Below are 11,574 nucleotides of genomic sequence, written 5' to 3'. Positions count from 1 at the left end.
CGCGAAAATTGCACGCAAGGGAATAACAATAAAAAATAAGGAGCTGTCAAATCGTATGGACGCTTCGCTTCGCATCGCACTTCGGGTCTACTCTGGCCGCCCTAAGCTGGATTCGCCTAAAGATGCGCTGAATAATAATTAACGCATCAATTAGTTTGAAAGAAAAAAAACTTCGGTAGAAAGTTCGAATCGGAAGTCCCGACTTTGAATTCCGAGCCGAATTCTAAGTTGGTGCTACGCCGACCAATATACCAATCGACCATAGTGTTATGTATTTACCAATCCATAGTGTTATAAATATACCAATCGACTCAGCTCGAAAAACTGAGCAAATTTCCATCTGTGCGTGTGTGTATGTGTGTAGCCCCGGGAATTGTTTTTTGTTAAACACGTTTCATATAGAAGGACTCTTACTTTCCTAGTTGGACACTATTGTTTTTGTTTGCTAATAACTGTTAAGCTATATCATAGCAATCCTTGATATTCCTAGTTATAGTAAATATCGAGGTAAATATATAAAATAAATTAGTTTCCTTTTAACCACTACTAAAGACAGTCTCTAAAAACTCTACAGGTTATGGGCCTGTCACTTTTTCAAAAAGCAAAAAAAAAAAAGTTGAGTTCTGTTCCTCAAGATGGTGAATCCAGCGGAAAATTCCCAGCATAGCAGCGGCGGAGGAGATGCTGCACGAAATCAACCATCAAGTTTCGGCGGATCTTCAAGCCTTCCACCCATCGAACGACTGGAAGGACGGGAAAACTGGTCCTCGTGGAAATTTGCAGCAAAAACAGCTGGAAGGACTCTGGGATGCCGTGAAGCCTAAGCAGAAAACAGACGGAACATTCGAAGCCAAAGGGGGGACAACGAATTTTTTTTCATATGGATTTTGGCAAGTATGACAGTCACCTCTTATTTGGTGCATAAATTTATACTCCAATGTCAAAATGCTCCTATACTTTCACGTATTGGCGGGGTATTCGTGAACATTTGTATTGTTTACCATTTTTATTTATAAGAGAGAGTGGTGTCGAACGCATATATCAAATTAAAGAATGATACGATAAAAATTATACAAAATGCGTTAAAATGTAATGTTATCGTTTCCATTCTTGACCGAAATATTCTGATAAATAATTATGTGCTGACAAGAAGCTCCATACTGGGGAGAAACACACGTTACTGCCATTTTCGAATCCTCCGTGCGTTTTACAACATTCTCACTAACGGTATTGTTTATATGCTATAGACGATGCCGTTGTGGTGGTGCCGAAATCATTGACTCGATTAGTGGCAACCAAAATTTGACACCTCGACACCCGCCTGTTCGAAGCAGTGGAAGAGCGGAAAAATTAGCAAGCTCGATTGAAGCTAATCCTATTGCTCGACCGGGCAATCTACGTTCACATCGAAGATGCGGAATCGGCCCGCACCGCGTGGGAAAAATTGGAAACGGCGTTCGAAGACAAAGGACTGTCGCGGCAAATCGGCTTGCTCCACAAGCTCATAAAGTCGGATCTGGAATCGAGCGGCTCGATGGACGAGTATGTGAACCAGGTAATTTCGACGGCGAACCAACTGAATGGCATTGGATTCAAACTACCCGAATTGTGGATTGGCATGATCCTACTGGCCGGTCTCCCGGAAGACTACCGACCGATGATTATGGGGTTGGAAAATTCTGGTGTTACCATAACAGGTGATTTCGTGAAAACCAAACTGCTCCAAGAGCAACCGTTGCTAAGCAACCGAAGAAACAGTCAAGCCTTCGCAACTAACAAACGAAAGGAAAATTTCAAACTGAAAAACCAACCTACTGCATCCAAGGGCCCGAAATGCAGAAAATGTGGTCAGTACGGACACATCGCAAGGGACTGTAAGGATTCCAGGAAAGGTGAGACGTTTTGCACGGTGCTTTCCACGTTTGGCAAAGGGGAAGGGGACGACTGGATTTTTGACTCGGCGGCGTATACGCACATGACAAGCAACAAGCAGCTTCTGAAGAACCTCGAAATCGCAAATGGAAAAGTTGTTGCGGCGAATGGTGGTATGATGGACATCGTTGGCTGTGGCTCGGCATATCTCCAGCCAATGTGCAGAGGTGATCAAAATGGCGTCACAGTCAGTGAAGTGCAATTGATTCCCGGATTAACGGCAAATCTTCTCTCGGTGAGTAGAATCGTGCAGAAGGGGTACTCCGTCAAGTTTGACAACGATGGCTTCGAAGTCCACAATCTAAAGGGCGAGTTGGTTGCAACTGGTAGTCACTCCAACAACCAGTTCAAGCTGAACCAGGCGGTAAGCCAAAAGGCTTTACAGTGATCATTCGCTAATTGGGGCGCGACCTCACCCCAACTAGCGAATGCCGTTCGCTAATTGGGGCGGTTTGACAAGCGTCAATGTTGTTTACTTTTTGCATTGAACAAAAGAAAATTTTACGCGCCAGAAAATATCGATCCCGCCAAACACGGAAACAAAACGTCAACGCGTTTTTGACATCACATTCTGACGTTTAGCTGCTTTTTAATTGGGTTTCGCCCCAATTAGCGAACCCCCAACTAAAAAGCGCCCCAACTAGAAAAACCCCAATTAGCGAACGTTTACTGTATCATGTAATGCTGCAGGAAGCTTTGAGCTTTTTCGACGACAAGAGCAGACGTATGTTCGTGTACTTCCTAAAAACGAAATCAGAAAATGAAGTGTTCGCAGTTTTCAAGAGATTCCACGCGATGGCGGAGCGTCAAAGCGGCAAGAAGCTCAAGGCGATTCGAACTGATAACGGTAAGGAATACATTAACAAAAGTTTTCAAAGTTACCTACAGAAGGAAGGCATCCGACACGAGACAACGAATGAGTACACGCCACAGCAAAATGGGTTAGCGGAGCGCGCTAACCGGACCATCGTGGAGATGGCACGATGTCTATTGTTCGAAGGCAACCTACCCAAAGGCTTCTGGGCAGAGGCCGTATCCACCGCACTTTACCTCATCAACCGTTCTCCTACTCGTGGGCATGAAATGACCCCCGAGGAAGCGTGGAGTGGAAGGAAACAAAACCTTTCAAATCTACGCGTGTTCGGAATAAAAGCTATGGTTCAAGTCCCAAAGCAGAAGCGGCGCAAGTGGGATCCTAAATCCCATGAATGCGTATTGACGGGCTACGATGAAGAAACCAAAGGATATCGTCTATATAACCAGAAGAAAAAAACTACAATCGTTAGTCGGGAAGTCATTTTCCTGGACGAAAGTGTTTCGCCTCTCGCGACATCTCCAGCGAATCAAAGCAAGCGGCCAAATACGCTCGTCAAGTTAAGCATTAACGTTATGGTTGTATATCCCGAACCGGAAGCTGTTCAACCAGACGGTGCGTCGGTCGGCGATGATGTGGATACGAACGACAACTTCAATCAAACTTCTTCAAGCTCAAGTTCAAGCGATGATGTGGATACGAACGACAACTTCAATCAAACTTCTTCAAGCTCAAGTTCAAGCGATGATAGTGATACCAGTACTTCAACGTTGACTGACCTTGTGCTCCCTTCGCGACAAACTTCAGAACCACCTCGGTCAAGGGTGTTGAGGCGCAGCGGACGGGAGCACGTTCTTCCTGGCAAGTATAAAGATTACCATGTTAATAGCACTGGACTACCCGGTTTACCACTTTCACAGCCAACCTCCGACAATTCAACGGACTTCCATGGGTTTCCCGATGACGAAAGCACCGGCAGACCCAACGATAACGACGGTCTTGTGGCAATGGCATCTGGCATGGAAGGTGGATCTGGAAACGACCCTGCTTCGCATCAAGAAGCGCTAACTAGGGACGATAGCGACGCATGGAAATGTGCCATGCAGGAGGAGTTCGATGCGCTGGTGAACAACAACACCTGGGCTCTCACACCGCTCCCGAAGGGCCGTAAGACGATCAAGTGCAAATGGGTGTACAAAACGAAGTGTGATGCTGAAGGGAACCCACATCGTTACAAAGCACGGTTAGTCGTCAAAGGCTATTCCCAGCGAAAGGGGATAGATTACGACGAAACGTACGCTCCCGTTGTGCGATACAGTTCGCTGCGATACCTTTTCGCCCTAGCTGTCAAGCATGACCTCGCGATCGACCAAATGGACGCAGTAACGGCTTTTTTGCAAGGGGATCTCGACGAAGAGATTTATATGGAGCAGCCACCATGCTTCGTAGACGGTAAGCGGAAGACGATGGTATGCAAACTGAACAAAGCGTTGTACGGTTTGAAGCAGTCGAGCCGAGTTTGGAACCACAAACTGGATGTGGCTCTGCGACGCTTCGGTCTAGTACCGTCACAATACGATCCATGCGTGTACATCGGTATCAGAGGAGGAAAGATGATTATCGTTGCCATCTACGTCGACGATCTGATGATTTTCAGCAATGGCGAGACCTGGAAGAAGAAATTAAAACAACAACGGTCCAAGTGCTTTCAGATGAAAGATCTGGGGCAAGCGCAATACTGCCTTGGTATCCGGATCGGTCGAAACGTCGATTCCATCTCATTAGACCAGGAGGCTTACGTCGAGTCAGTTTTGAAGCGGTTCGGCATGGATCAATGCAAACCCGTAAAGGTGCCGATGAACAGCAGTGAGAAGCTCACAAAAAAAGTGAATTCTAATCACGAAGCCGAATTAGCAGCAATGAAGAGCGTCCCTTATCAAGAAGCTGTCGGGTGTCTTATGTATTTAGCGCAGAGCACTCGGCCGGGCATTCTATTCGCAGTGAATACTCTCAGCCGATTCAACAACAATCCTGGAATCATGCATTGGAATGCAGTAAAGTATGTTTTGCGATACCTACGCGGTACCTCCGGGTTCAAACTGGTCTACCGGAAGGATGCAGATTCCAATATTATCGGCTACTGTGACGCAGATTGGGGATCCGATCCGGACGAGCGAAAGTCAACCAGCGGCAATGTATTTATGGCACAAGGCGGTGCAATCTCGTGGATGTGCAAGAAACAACCCACGGTGGCTCTTTCTACATGTGAGGCGGAGTACATGTCCGTATCGGCTGCTGTACAAGAAGCATCATGGTGGCGTGGATTATCAGCGGTATTCGATAACAGCGGCGACAATAAAGCAATCGAAATCCGGTGTGACAATCAGAGCTGCATTGCGATCGCAAAGAACGGTGGGTATCATCCGCGCACCAAGCATCTAGACATACGCCACCACTTCATCAAGGACGCTCTCGATCGTGGCGTGGTGAAACTAGCGTACGTTGGCACGGAGGAACAAATCGCCGACGGTCTAACCAAACCACTTCAGCGGACGAAATTCGAAGACAACCGTGAGATGATGGGAATCTCTGCGGCTTGAGGAGGAGTGTTAAGCTATATCATAGCAATCCTTGATATTCCTAGTTATAGTAAATATATAAAACTAGTCGACCCGGCAGACGTTGTCCTGCGTTGTAGGCGAAAGTGTTGTTGCCCATGCGAAATTTCCTTACGATTCTTAATTTTAGTTGTCCACGATTTACTCAACCTTACTCGTAATTTTTGCATGAGGAAATGTCATATAAACTCGTCGGAAACGATAACGAACATATTTGCTGAAGGAATGAAGACAATCCATCCAGTCGTTTTCGAGTTATGCGGATACGAACACAGACCATTTCATTTTTATGTATATAGATAAATTAGTTTCCTTTTAACCACTACTAAAGACAGACGTCTCTAACAACTCTCTACAATAACTCATGCGATTTGAATAATACTTCTATTTTTCTTTTAACAAAATTTAATACGCCTACGTAAATTGCCTACATTTTGGCGGTTAAAAGCTTTGATGCGATTATATCACGCTGCTTAAGAACTACTCAACTATGAGAATAATGGATTGCGTCACGGCTAAATTTCATAATTATTTAATACGCTGTTTACATGCACACTTTAAATCATTAATCAATTTAGCCGTGACGCAATCCATTATTCTTATAGTTGAGTACATAGTTCTTAAACAGCGTGATATAATCGCATCAAAGTTTTCAACCGCCAAAATGTAGACAATTTACGTTGCATTTACCATACTAATTCGGATTCAACACATTGAATCGAAAAAGGCATAATCACCACTGGGGGATAAATTTTGTTTTTTTTGGGTATCAAAGGGTTCTGAAATTTGTATGGGCCGTCGTAACGCTCTGACAGGTACCCTCCCATCCCCTAAAGCGTCAGGCAACACATGAACTTTAGAACTCCGCAACAAAATGAATCTAATTTTATTATTTTTTCTAAATGTTACTTTTCAATCATGCATCTCAATTTTTCATATCGCTTTGAAACTTCCTTCCAATTTATAATCTCCCACAAAGCGTCGAAGTACTTTGCGCGATCATTTTTGTACTGAATGTAATATGCATGCTCCCATACGTCAATTCCAAGCAGTGGCATTAGACCGGTGGTTGCTTCCAAAGGATCCTGATTACTGCAAACAGTCACCTTCATCATCTTCGTCGGTTTGTGCCACCCCAGCCAAACCCAGCCGGATCCCTGCACTGCCAACGCCGAGTCGCGCATCAATTGTTTGAAGTCTTCTTTGCTGTAGAAATTTTGCTTCAATCCACTCTCCAGTGCCTTCGACGGTGCCGTACAGTGCGGGGAGAGGTTCTCCCAAAATAGCGAGTGATTGATGTGGCCACCGCCGTTGAATCGCAGAACGCTACCGAGTTGAATGACCTCGGAGGGACGGCAGCTGACGAGCGCTTCACGTAACTGTTCCTCGGCTGTGTTGTACGCTTCTACGTAGCCGGCGTGGTGCTTCTGATGGTGCAACTCCATAATCTCGCGGCATATCGTGGGCTCCAGTGCGGAATACTCGTACGGCAGTTCCGGGAGGGTGTGGTTCAAGCGACGATGGGGAAGAAAATTTGCAAACTTTAGCTTGTTTAAAGCGTTCATTGTTGCTAGTGGTGGAATCTGTTGCCGAATATGTTTGACAGTAAATTGAAAACAAAAGCCTGCTTGGTTTTGATTTGTACAATACGCTCGGTAATACGTCAATAATTATTATTATTACGGGGGAGGGGGGTAAAAAACATAAAATTTCATTAACTAGAAAATGAACATCGTAACTTTTGAATAGACCTCATAAAAATAAATTTTTATATGTGTGTAATGATGACAGTTTTCTGATGATTAGTGAGATCAGTGCTAGCAGGCATGGCTTTTTGCTTGATTGTTGGTGCTAGCGGTTGTCATTCGTTTAGCGACAAACAAATTTATTTAATTCTGAAGTTTTTCACAGAAATTGTCCGCCAAAAATAAAGGTATTTATAGAATCAGCCTGCATTCAAAGGACGATAATTTAATCCTATCAAATGAATTAACAGGGCCAACACAGCGCAGGAAGCAACTGTTTCGTTAAATCAATTATCTCGATCGGCTGTCATCTGCATACGCCATGAATTCGTCCCGCAGAGGCTATAATTCCGGCTCTAATTACAATTCTGGTTCCAATAGCTTTAATTCTGGCTCGAGTAACTTCAATCCTGGCTCCAGTAATTATAATTCTGAGCCCAATTTTTCAAATATCCCATTTTACTTGATGTCGCAACTGACCTCCGGTGGAGGAAGCGGCGGCAACCGTGACGATTATTCTGAATCTCAATCATTCAACAACAGTCAATACAACTATTCTAGAAACAGCTCTCAATCATCAAACAGTTATTCCTCGAGCTCCTACGGATATGGAGGTGGTTCGCAAAACCAAGGGTCGTTCCAATACAGCGCTTCGATGTCGTCGGACATGACTTCGAACGTACCATTTTCCTATGCTGATAATGATTCGGGAAACAACAAACGCAAGAATCGCGGATATCAACCGTGGGTTAAGCGTGACTCTCTGAAGCGCCACACTCCGTATGCTGGAGATCGCGGAATAAATCTGATGCAGAAAATGGGCTGGAACCCGGGTCAAGGCCTGGGTCGGCGAGAAAACGGCGAACTGGAGCCGCAATTTCCTGAGATTAAAATGGACAAACGGGGTCTGGATGTCGGAAAGATGTTGAGTGTTCCGTTCACCGTGAAATCGCAGGGTGGCCGTAAAACACAAATGGCCACAATCAAGCTGGTTACGGAAGGTAAAAATCCGCTTTCAATTCTGGAGGAATACTGCAGCAAACGAAAGCTGGAGGCCCCCAAGTACGCGGCCGTGGTCGATGAGGGTCCGGTCCATGCCAAGAATTACGTTTTCAAAGTGACCGTCGACGGCGTCGATTATACATCTGAAAAGGGTTGTAATGTGAAGAAAACGGCCCGATCGGAAGCGGCCAAGAAGTGTTTGATTGAGCTGGGAGTTTTGACTAAAGAGTAAATTGAAAACATTTGCATTGAAGCTTTGAATTTTACGTTTGATTCGTGGATAATTTGTATCAAATTAATTGATATGTATGTATTGGTATTTTATTAAATGTAATAAACTTGTAGAACTTATTGCAATGGTTTTTTAGTATTTGAAAATTATAATCGATTCGTTTTCCGAAATCAAAGTCTTTATATTTTGAAAAAAATATTATTTCAACTTTGAAGCAAAACTTGGGTATCAATTAGGGAAAAACAAATGAACGCTTATATTCTTGTTCGAATGCTCCTTCGAACGAAAATTGATGCTCGTAACTTACGCCAACAAAATTAAATAAGGAAATAATTTGCACGAATCGGATATATAAAAATGTGGGAGTTGAATATTAGAATAGTTTTCCGTAATAGCACTTATCTTGTGGAAGAGTTCGCTTCTCTCTGTTTAGAATGGAGATATCGACAAGGTATTCTTCTCAATCTACTTGTTATTTAGGCTCATTCTACGCAAGAAAAAATAATGCAAAAAATACTTAATACTAATCCACATCGTCGCTTGAACAATCGTACGCTCGGATTTTATAAAATTGATTAAGTAACTAAGCGAACTTTTATATTTGCCAATTACTTTATTCCTGAATTTCTATCTCAATTTTAGTACAGTTTTTATAAATTTAGAGTGCCCCCAAACATTTCGGACACTGATTCGAGAACGAACTTCACCCACATTTATTGTGCCTTTGCAAGACGTTCCGAGACATCCTTCCAGTTGACGACATCCCAAATGGCATCGACGTAGTTCGGACGCAGATTTTTATATTGCAAATAGTACGCATGCTCCCAAACGTCAATTCCGAACAGAGGAACCAAACCTGAAAATGCGAAAAAAGATTTTTTTTTCTAAAATGTTTTCCACAGAAATGCCCAGGGCTGCTTACCGGTGGTGGCTTCCAGCGGATCCTGGTTCGGGCACGCAGCAACTTGCAAGGCTTTGGTCTTCTTGTTGTAGCCAAGCCAAGCCCAACCAGATCCCTGTACGGCAACAGCGGCCGTCTTTATTTCTTTCTTGAAGTTTTCCAACCCTTGGAAGTCCCGATCCAGCAGTTTCTTCAACTCCGCCGACGGATCTGAACGGTCCGGCGAAAGGTTTTTCCAGAAGATTGAGTGGTTAATATGGCCACCACCGTTGAACTTCAAGGCACTGCCCAGTTGAATGATCTTGGAAGCATCATTCTTGGCAACGGCTTCCTTCAGTTGCTCTTCGGCGGCATTGAGATTCGTGACGTATGCATTGTGATGCTTTTGATGGTGAACCTAAAACAAAAGAGCATTGTTATTAGGAGCAACGTTTGAGAAACAGCGACTGCAGCCTAACCTCCATGATTTCACGGCATATGACCGGCTCTAAAGCACCAAAGTCGTAGGGCAAATCCGGCAGGGTGTGCTTGTTGCGACATCCTAGAACCGCTGGAACATTTCTGCATAATCAAAATGTATACAAAGCACGTCAATCAATATTCAGACTTGCTGTGAAAATAACTTTCGAAGGCTCATACCGTTTACATAACAATTACTGATAGCATACCTATTATGATAATCATAACTCGGTCCGGGAATGAAGTGGCTAGTATCGAAATAATTCTTACCTGGCAGATCCCAAAACAGCACTACGCAAAGCCAACATTTTCGGTTGTGCCAAAAATAACAATCTGAAGCAATCGAAAGATTTGTGTAAAATTAAAAAGTAGCTTTAGTTATAGAACAAAACAGCTGAATTAAGAAGTACCTCTGATTGCACCAAAATCACACGAGAAACCGCAGCCGCAGTTGAAGGTGAGCACCAAACTCATTTCTTACTGTCAAAATGTTAGCACCATCAGTAATGATTGTTTATTTTTTTTGGCTGCGTCTTTTCGTTCTCTCATCATCGCGATCGCGATGGACAGCCCTATACACTGTGCCGGCAAAGTACTCTTTAATGGGTAAAAAAGTACCCATTATGAAGTTAAATACTAGAGTGCTTTTTGAATAGGTCCTATGTGCCATTCACATGAATCAGAGTTATCGATGTTCAAAGTTTTCTAAAATATAATCAATTGCTATTTAACACAAAAGCATCAAAAGCTTTCAAATATAACGCCATAAAATTGTTAAAAAATAAAGTTTTAAAGTGTAGTTCAAAATCGTCACTTATTACTGCTAAATACTTAGTTTTTGGTTAAATACTATTTTAAGTCGTTCTGCGATTTTAGGCAAAAATTCGACCTAATCCATGCGACCTAAAATCAATCACCATGTTACTTTCGACTAGTATGTTCCGTCGTTCTGTCATTATGCATGTTCATGCGACCTTACAGATCGGACCGGTTGATGATTGTTGTTGTACTTTCGACCCGAAATGAAAACATAATAATATTGTGGTTCCAAGTTGATTAAAATTTCATTTGATAGTATTAATTTAATCTGTTAATTCGAGCTGTACTGTGGATTTCCTGGCCTTGGTTGTACCTATACTGTAGGGTGTAAAATGCCTGTTAAATTTTATTACATCAGATAATAAACAAAGGTATGTATCAGGATTAAAATGTTGCTTGCTATGTTTCATTCAAATGGCATAATTTCACCCATAATATCTGTTTGCAGTAATATCTAAATCGAGCGCAATGATGATAATAATACAGTTTGCCGTTTTCAATTGGAGCGGAATGTATTTGCGTTTTACGAAGCTATGGGACATCACTTTCCAGACTCTACGCCTGCCGATAAAAATGTGATCAATGATGTTGCGAAGTGCATTCCCATAATACTACTCACATGGAAACCCAGACGAATAGCATTAGAAAATATATGAAACATGTTAAAAAATATCTTCCTGCAAGACTTCTGCATTACATTCCTCGATGGACAATTTTGGTTTTCGATAATTTGGCCATGTTATCGATCATTTAGTAATCTGCCTTCGATCATTTAGTAGTTTTTCAATAACTCATTCCAGAGGCTAAATTTCAAAATGTGTTGTATGGTGGACTTCTAGTGCAAAGGTTTATCTACAACTCTGCCTAACAGTTCGTTGTTTGAATTTTACTAATAACGGAGCTATAGCGCTAGTAGCAGTAACTTAGACTAAATGATTGCATATTTTGTTATCATTTAGTATAAGTATAGCATCTAGCACCGTAACTCCTTTAGCAGTGGAATTCGAACACCGACCTGTTCAAGAGAGTTGTAGAAAAACCTTCGCACTAAA

The 11,574-nt window shown here is 42.8% G+C and overlaps 4 protein-coding genes across 5 annotated transcripts; 2 read left to right on the top strand and 2 right to left on the bottom strand.

Annotated features, from left to right (window-relative positions):
- Positions 1 to 1,534: 1,534 nt before the first annotated feature.
- On the top strand, positions 1,535 to 2,320 carry LOC134222481 (uncharacterized). Its single transcript, XM_062701632.1, has one exon. The coding sequence runs from the start codon at positions 1,535 to 1,537 to the stop codon at positions 2,318 to 2,320; it is 786 nt and encodes a 261-aa protein (XP_062557616.1).
- Positions 2,321 to 6,232: 3,912 nt separating this feature from the next.
- On the bottom strand, positions 6,233 to 6,991 carry LOC134219907 (superoxide dismutase [Mn], mitochondrial-like). Its single transcript, XM_062698804.1, has one exon. The coding sequence runs from the start codon at positions 6,927 to 6,929 to the stop codon at positions 6,270 to 6,272; it is 660 nt and encodes a 219-aa protein (XP_062554788.1). The 5' UTR covers positions 6,930 to 6,991; the 3' UTR covers positions 6,233 to 6,269.
- Positions 6,992 to 7,174: 183 nt separating this feature from the next.
- LOC134224536 (protein Son-like) lies at positions 7,175 to 8,462 on the top strand. Its single transcript, XM_062703913.1, has 2 exons — positions 7,175 to 7,297; positions 7,361 to 8,462. Exon 2 carries the CDS (start codon positions 7,432 to 7,434, stop codon positions 8,341 to 8,343), a length of 912 nt encoding a protein of 303 aa, XP_062559897.1. The 5' UTR covers positions 7,175 to 7,297; positions 7,361 to 7,431; the 3' UTR covers positions 8,344 to 8,462.
- A 474-nt stretch (positions 8,463 to 8,936) lies between these two features.
- LOC134224537 (superoxide dismutase [Mn], mitochondrial-like) lies at positions 8,937 to 10,199 on the bottom strand. Of its 2 annotated transcripts, XM_062703914.1 has the most exons (5): positions 10,114 to 10,199; positions 9,974 to 10,036; positions 9,703 to 9,805; positions 9,266 to 9,641; positions 8,937 to 9,199 (listed from the first exon to the last, which is right to left on the bottom strand). In XM_062703914.1, exons 2-5 carry the CDS (start codon positions 10,009 to 10,011, stop codon positions 9,057 to 9,059), a joined length of 660 nt encoding a protein of 219 aa, XP_062559898.1. In that variant the 5' UTR covers positions 10,012 to 10,036; positions 10,114 to 10,199; the 3' UTR covers positions 8,937 to 9,056. The 2 variants fall into 2 exon arrangements, with proteins under 2 accessions (XP_062559898.1, XP_062559899.1); XM_062703915.1 differs by having other exon boundaries at positions 9,974 to 10,115.
- Positions 10,200 to 11,574: the final 1,375 nt, after the last annotated feature.

The sequence above is a fragment of the Armigeres subalbatus genome, chromosome 3 (genome assembly GCF_024139115.2).
Source record: "Armigeres subalbatus isolate Guangzhou_Male chromosome 3, GZ_Asu_2, whole genome shotgun sequence".
NCBI classification, from domain to species: Eukaryota; Metazoa; Arthropoda; class Insecta; order Diptera; family Culicidae; genus Armigeres; species Armigeres subalbatus.
Note: the sequence above shows the minus strand (reverse complement) of the source record. Positions and strands in the feature narration are given on the sequence as shown.

What these genes read in the sequence shown, in the direction of transcription:
- LOC134222481 (XM_062701632.1), top strand. Translation starts at nt 1,535, where the DNA reads ATGGACGAGTATGTGAACCAGGTAATTTCGACGGCGAACCAACTGAAT.
- LOC134219907 (XM_062698804.1), bottom strand. Translation starts at nt 6,929, where the DNA reads ATGAACGCTTTAAACAAGCTAAAGTTTGCAAATTTTCTTCCCCATCGT.
- LOC134224536 (XM_062703913.1), top strand. Translation starts at nt 7,432, where the DNA reads ATGAATTCGTCCCGCAGAGGCTATAATTCCGGCTCTAATTACAATTCT.
- LOC134224537 (XM_062703914.1), bottom strand. Translation starts at nt 10,011, where the DNA reads ATGTTGGCTTTGCGTAGTGCTGTTTTGGGATCTGCCAG. An exon ending in GCTGTTTTGGGATCTGCCAG is followed by an intron (nt 9,806 to 9,973) that starts GTAAGAATTATT and finishes TTGATTATGCAG; the next exon opens with AAATGTTCCAGCGGTTCTAG. An exon ending in TATGCCGTGAAATCATGGAG is followed by an intron (nt 9,642 to 9,702) that starts GTTAGGCTGCAG and finishes CTTTTGTTTTAG; the next exon opens with GTTCACCATCAAAAGCATCA.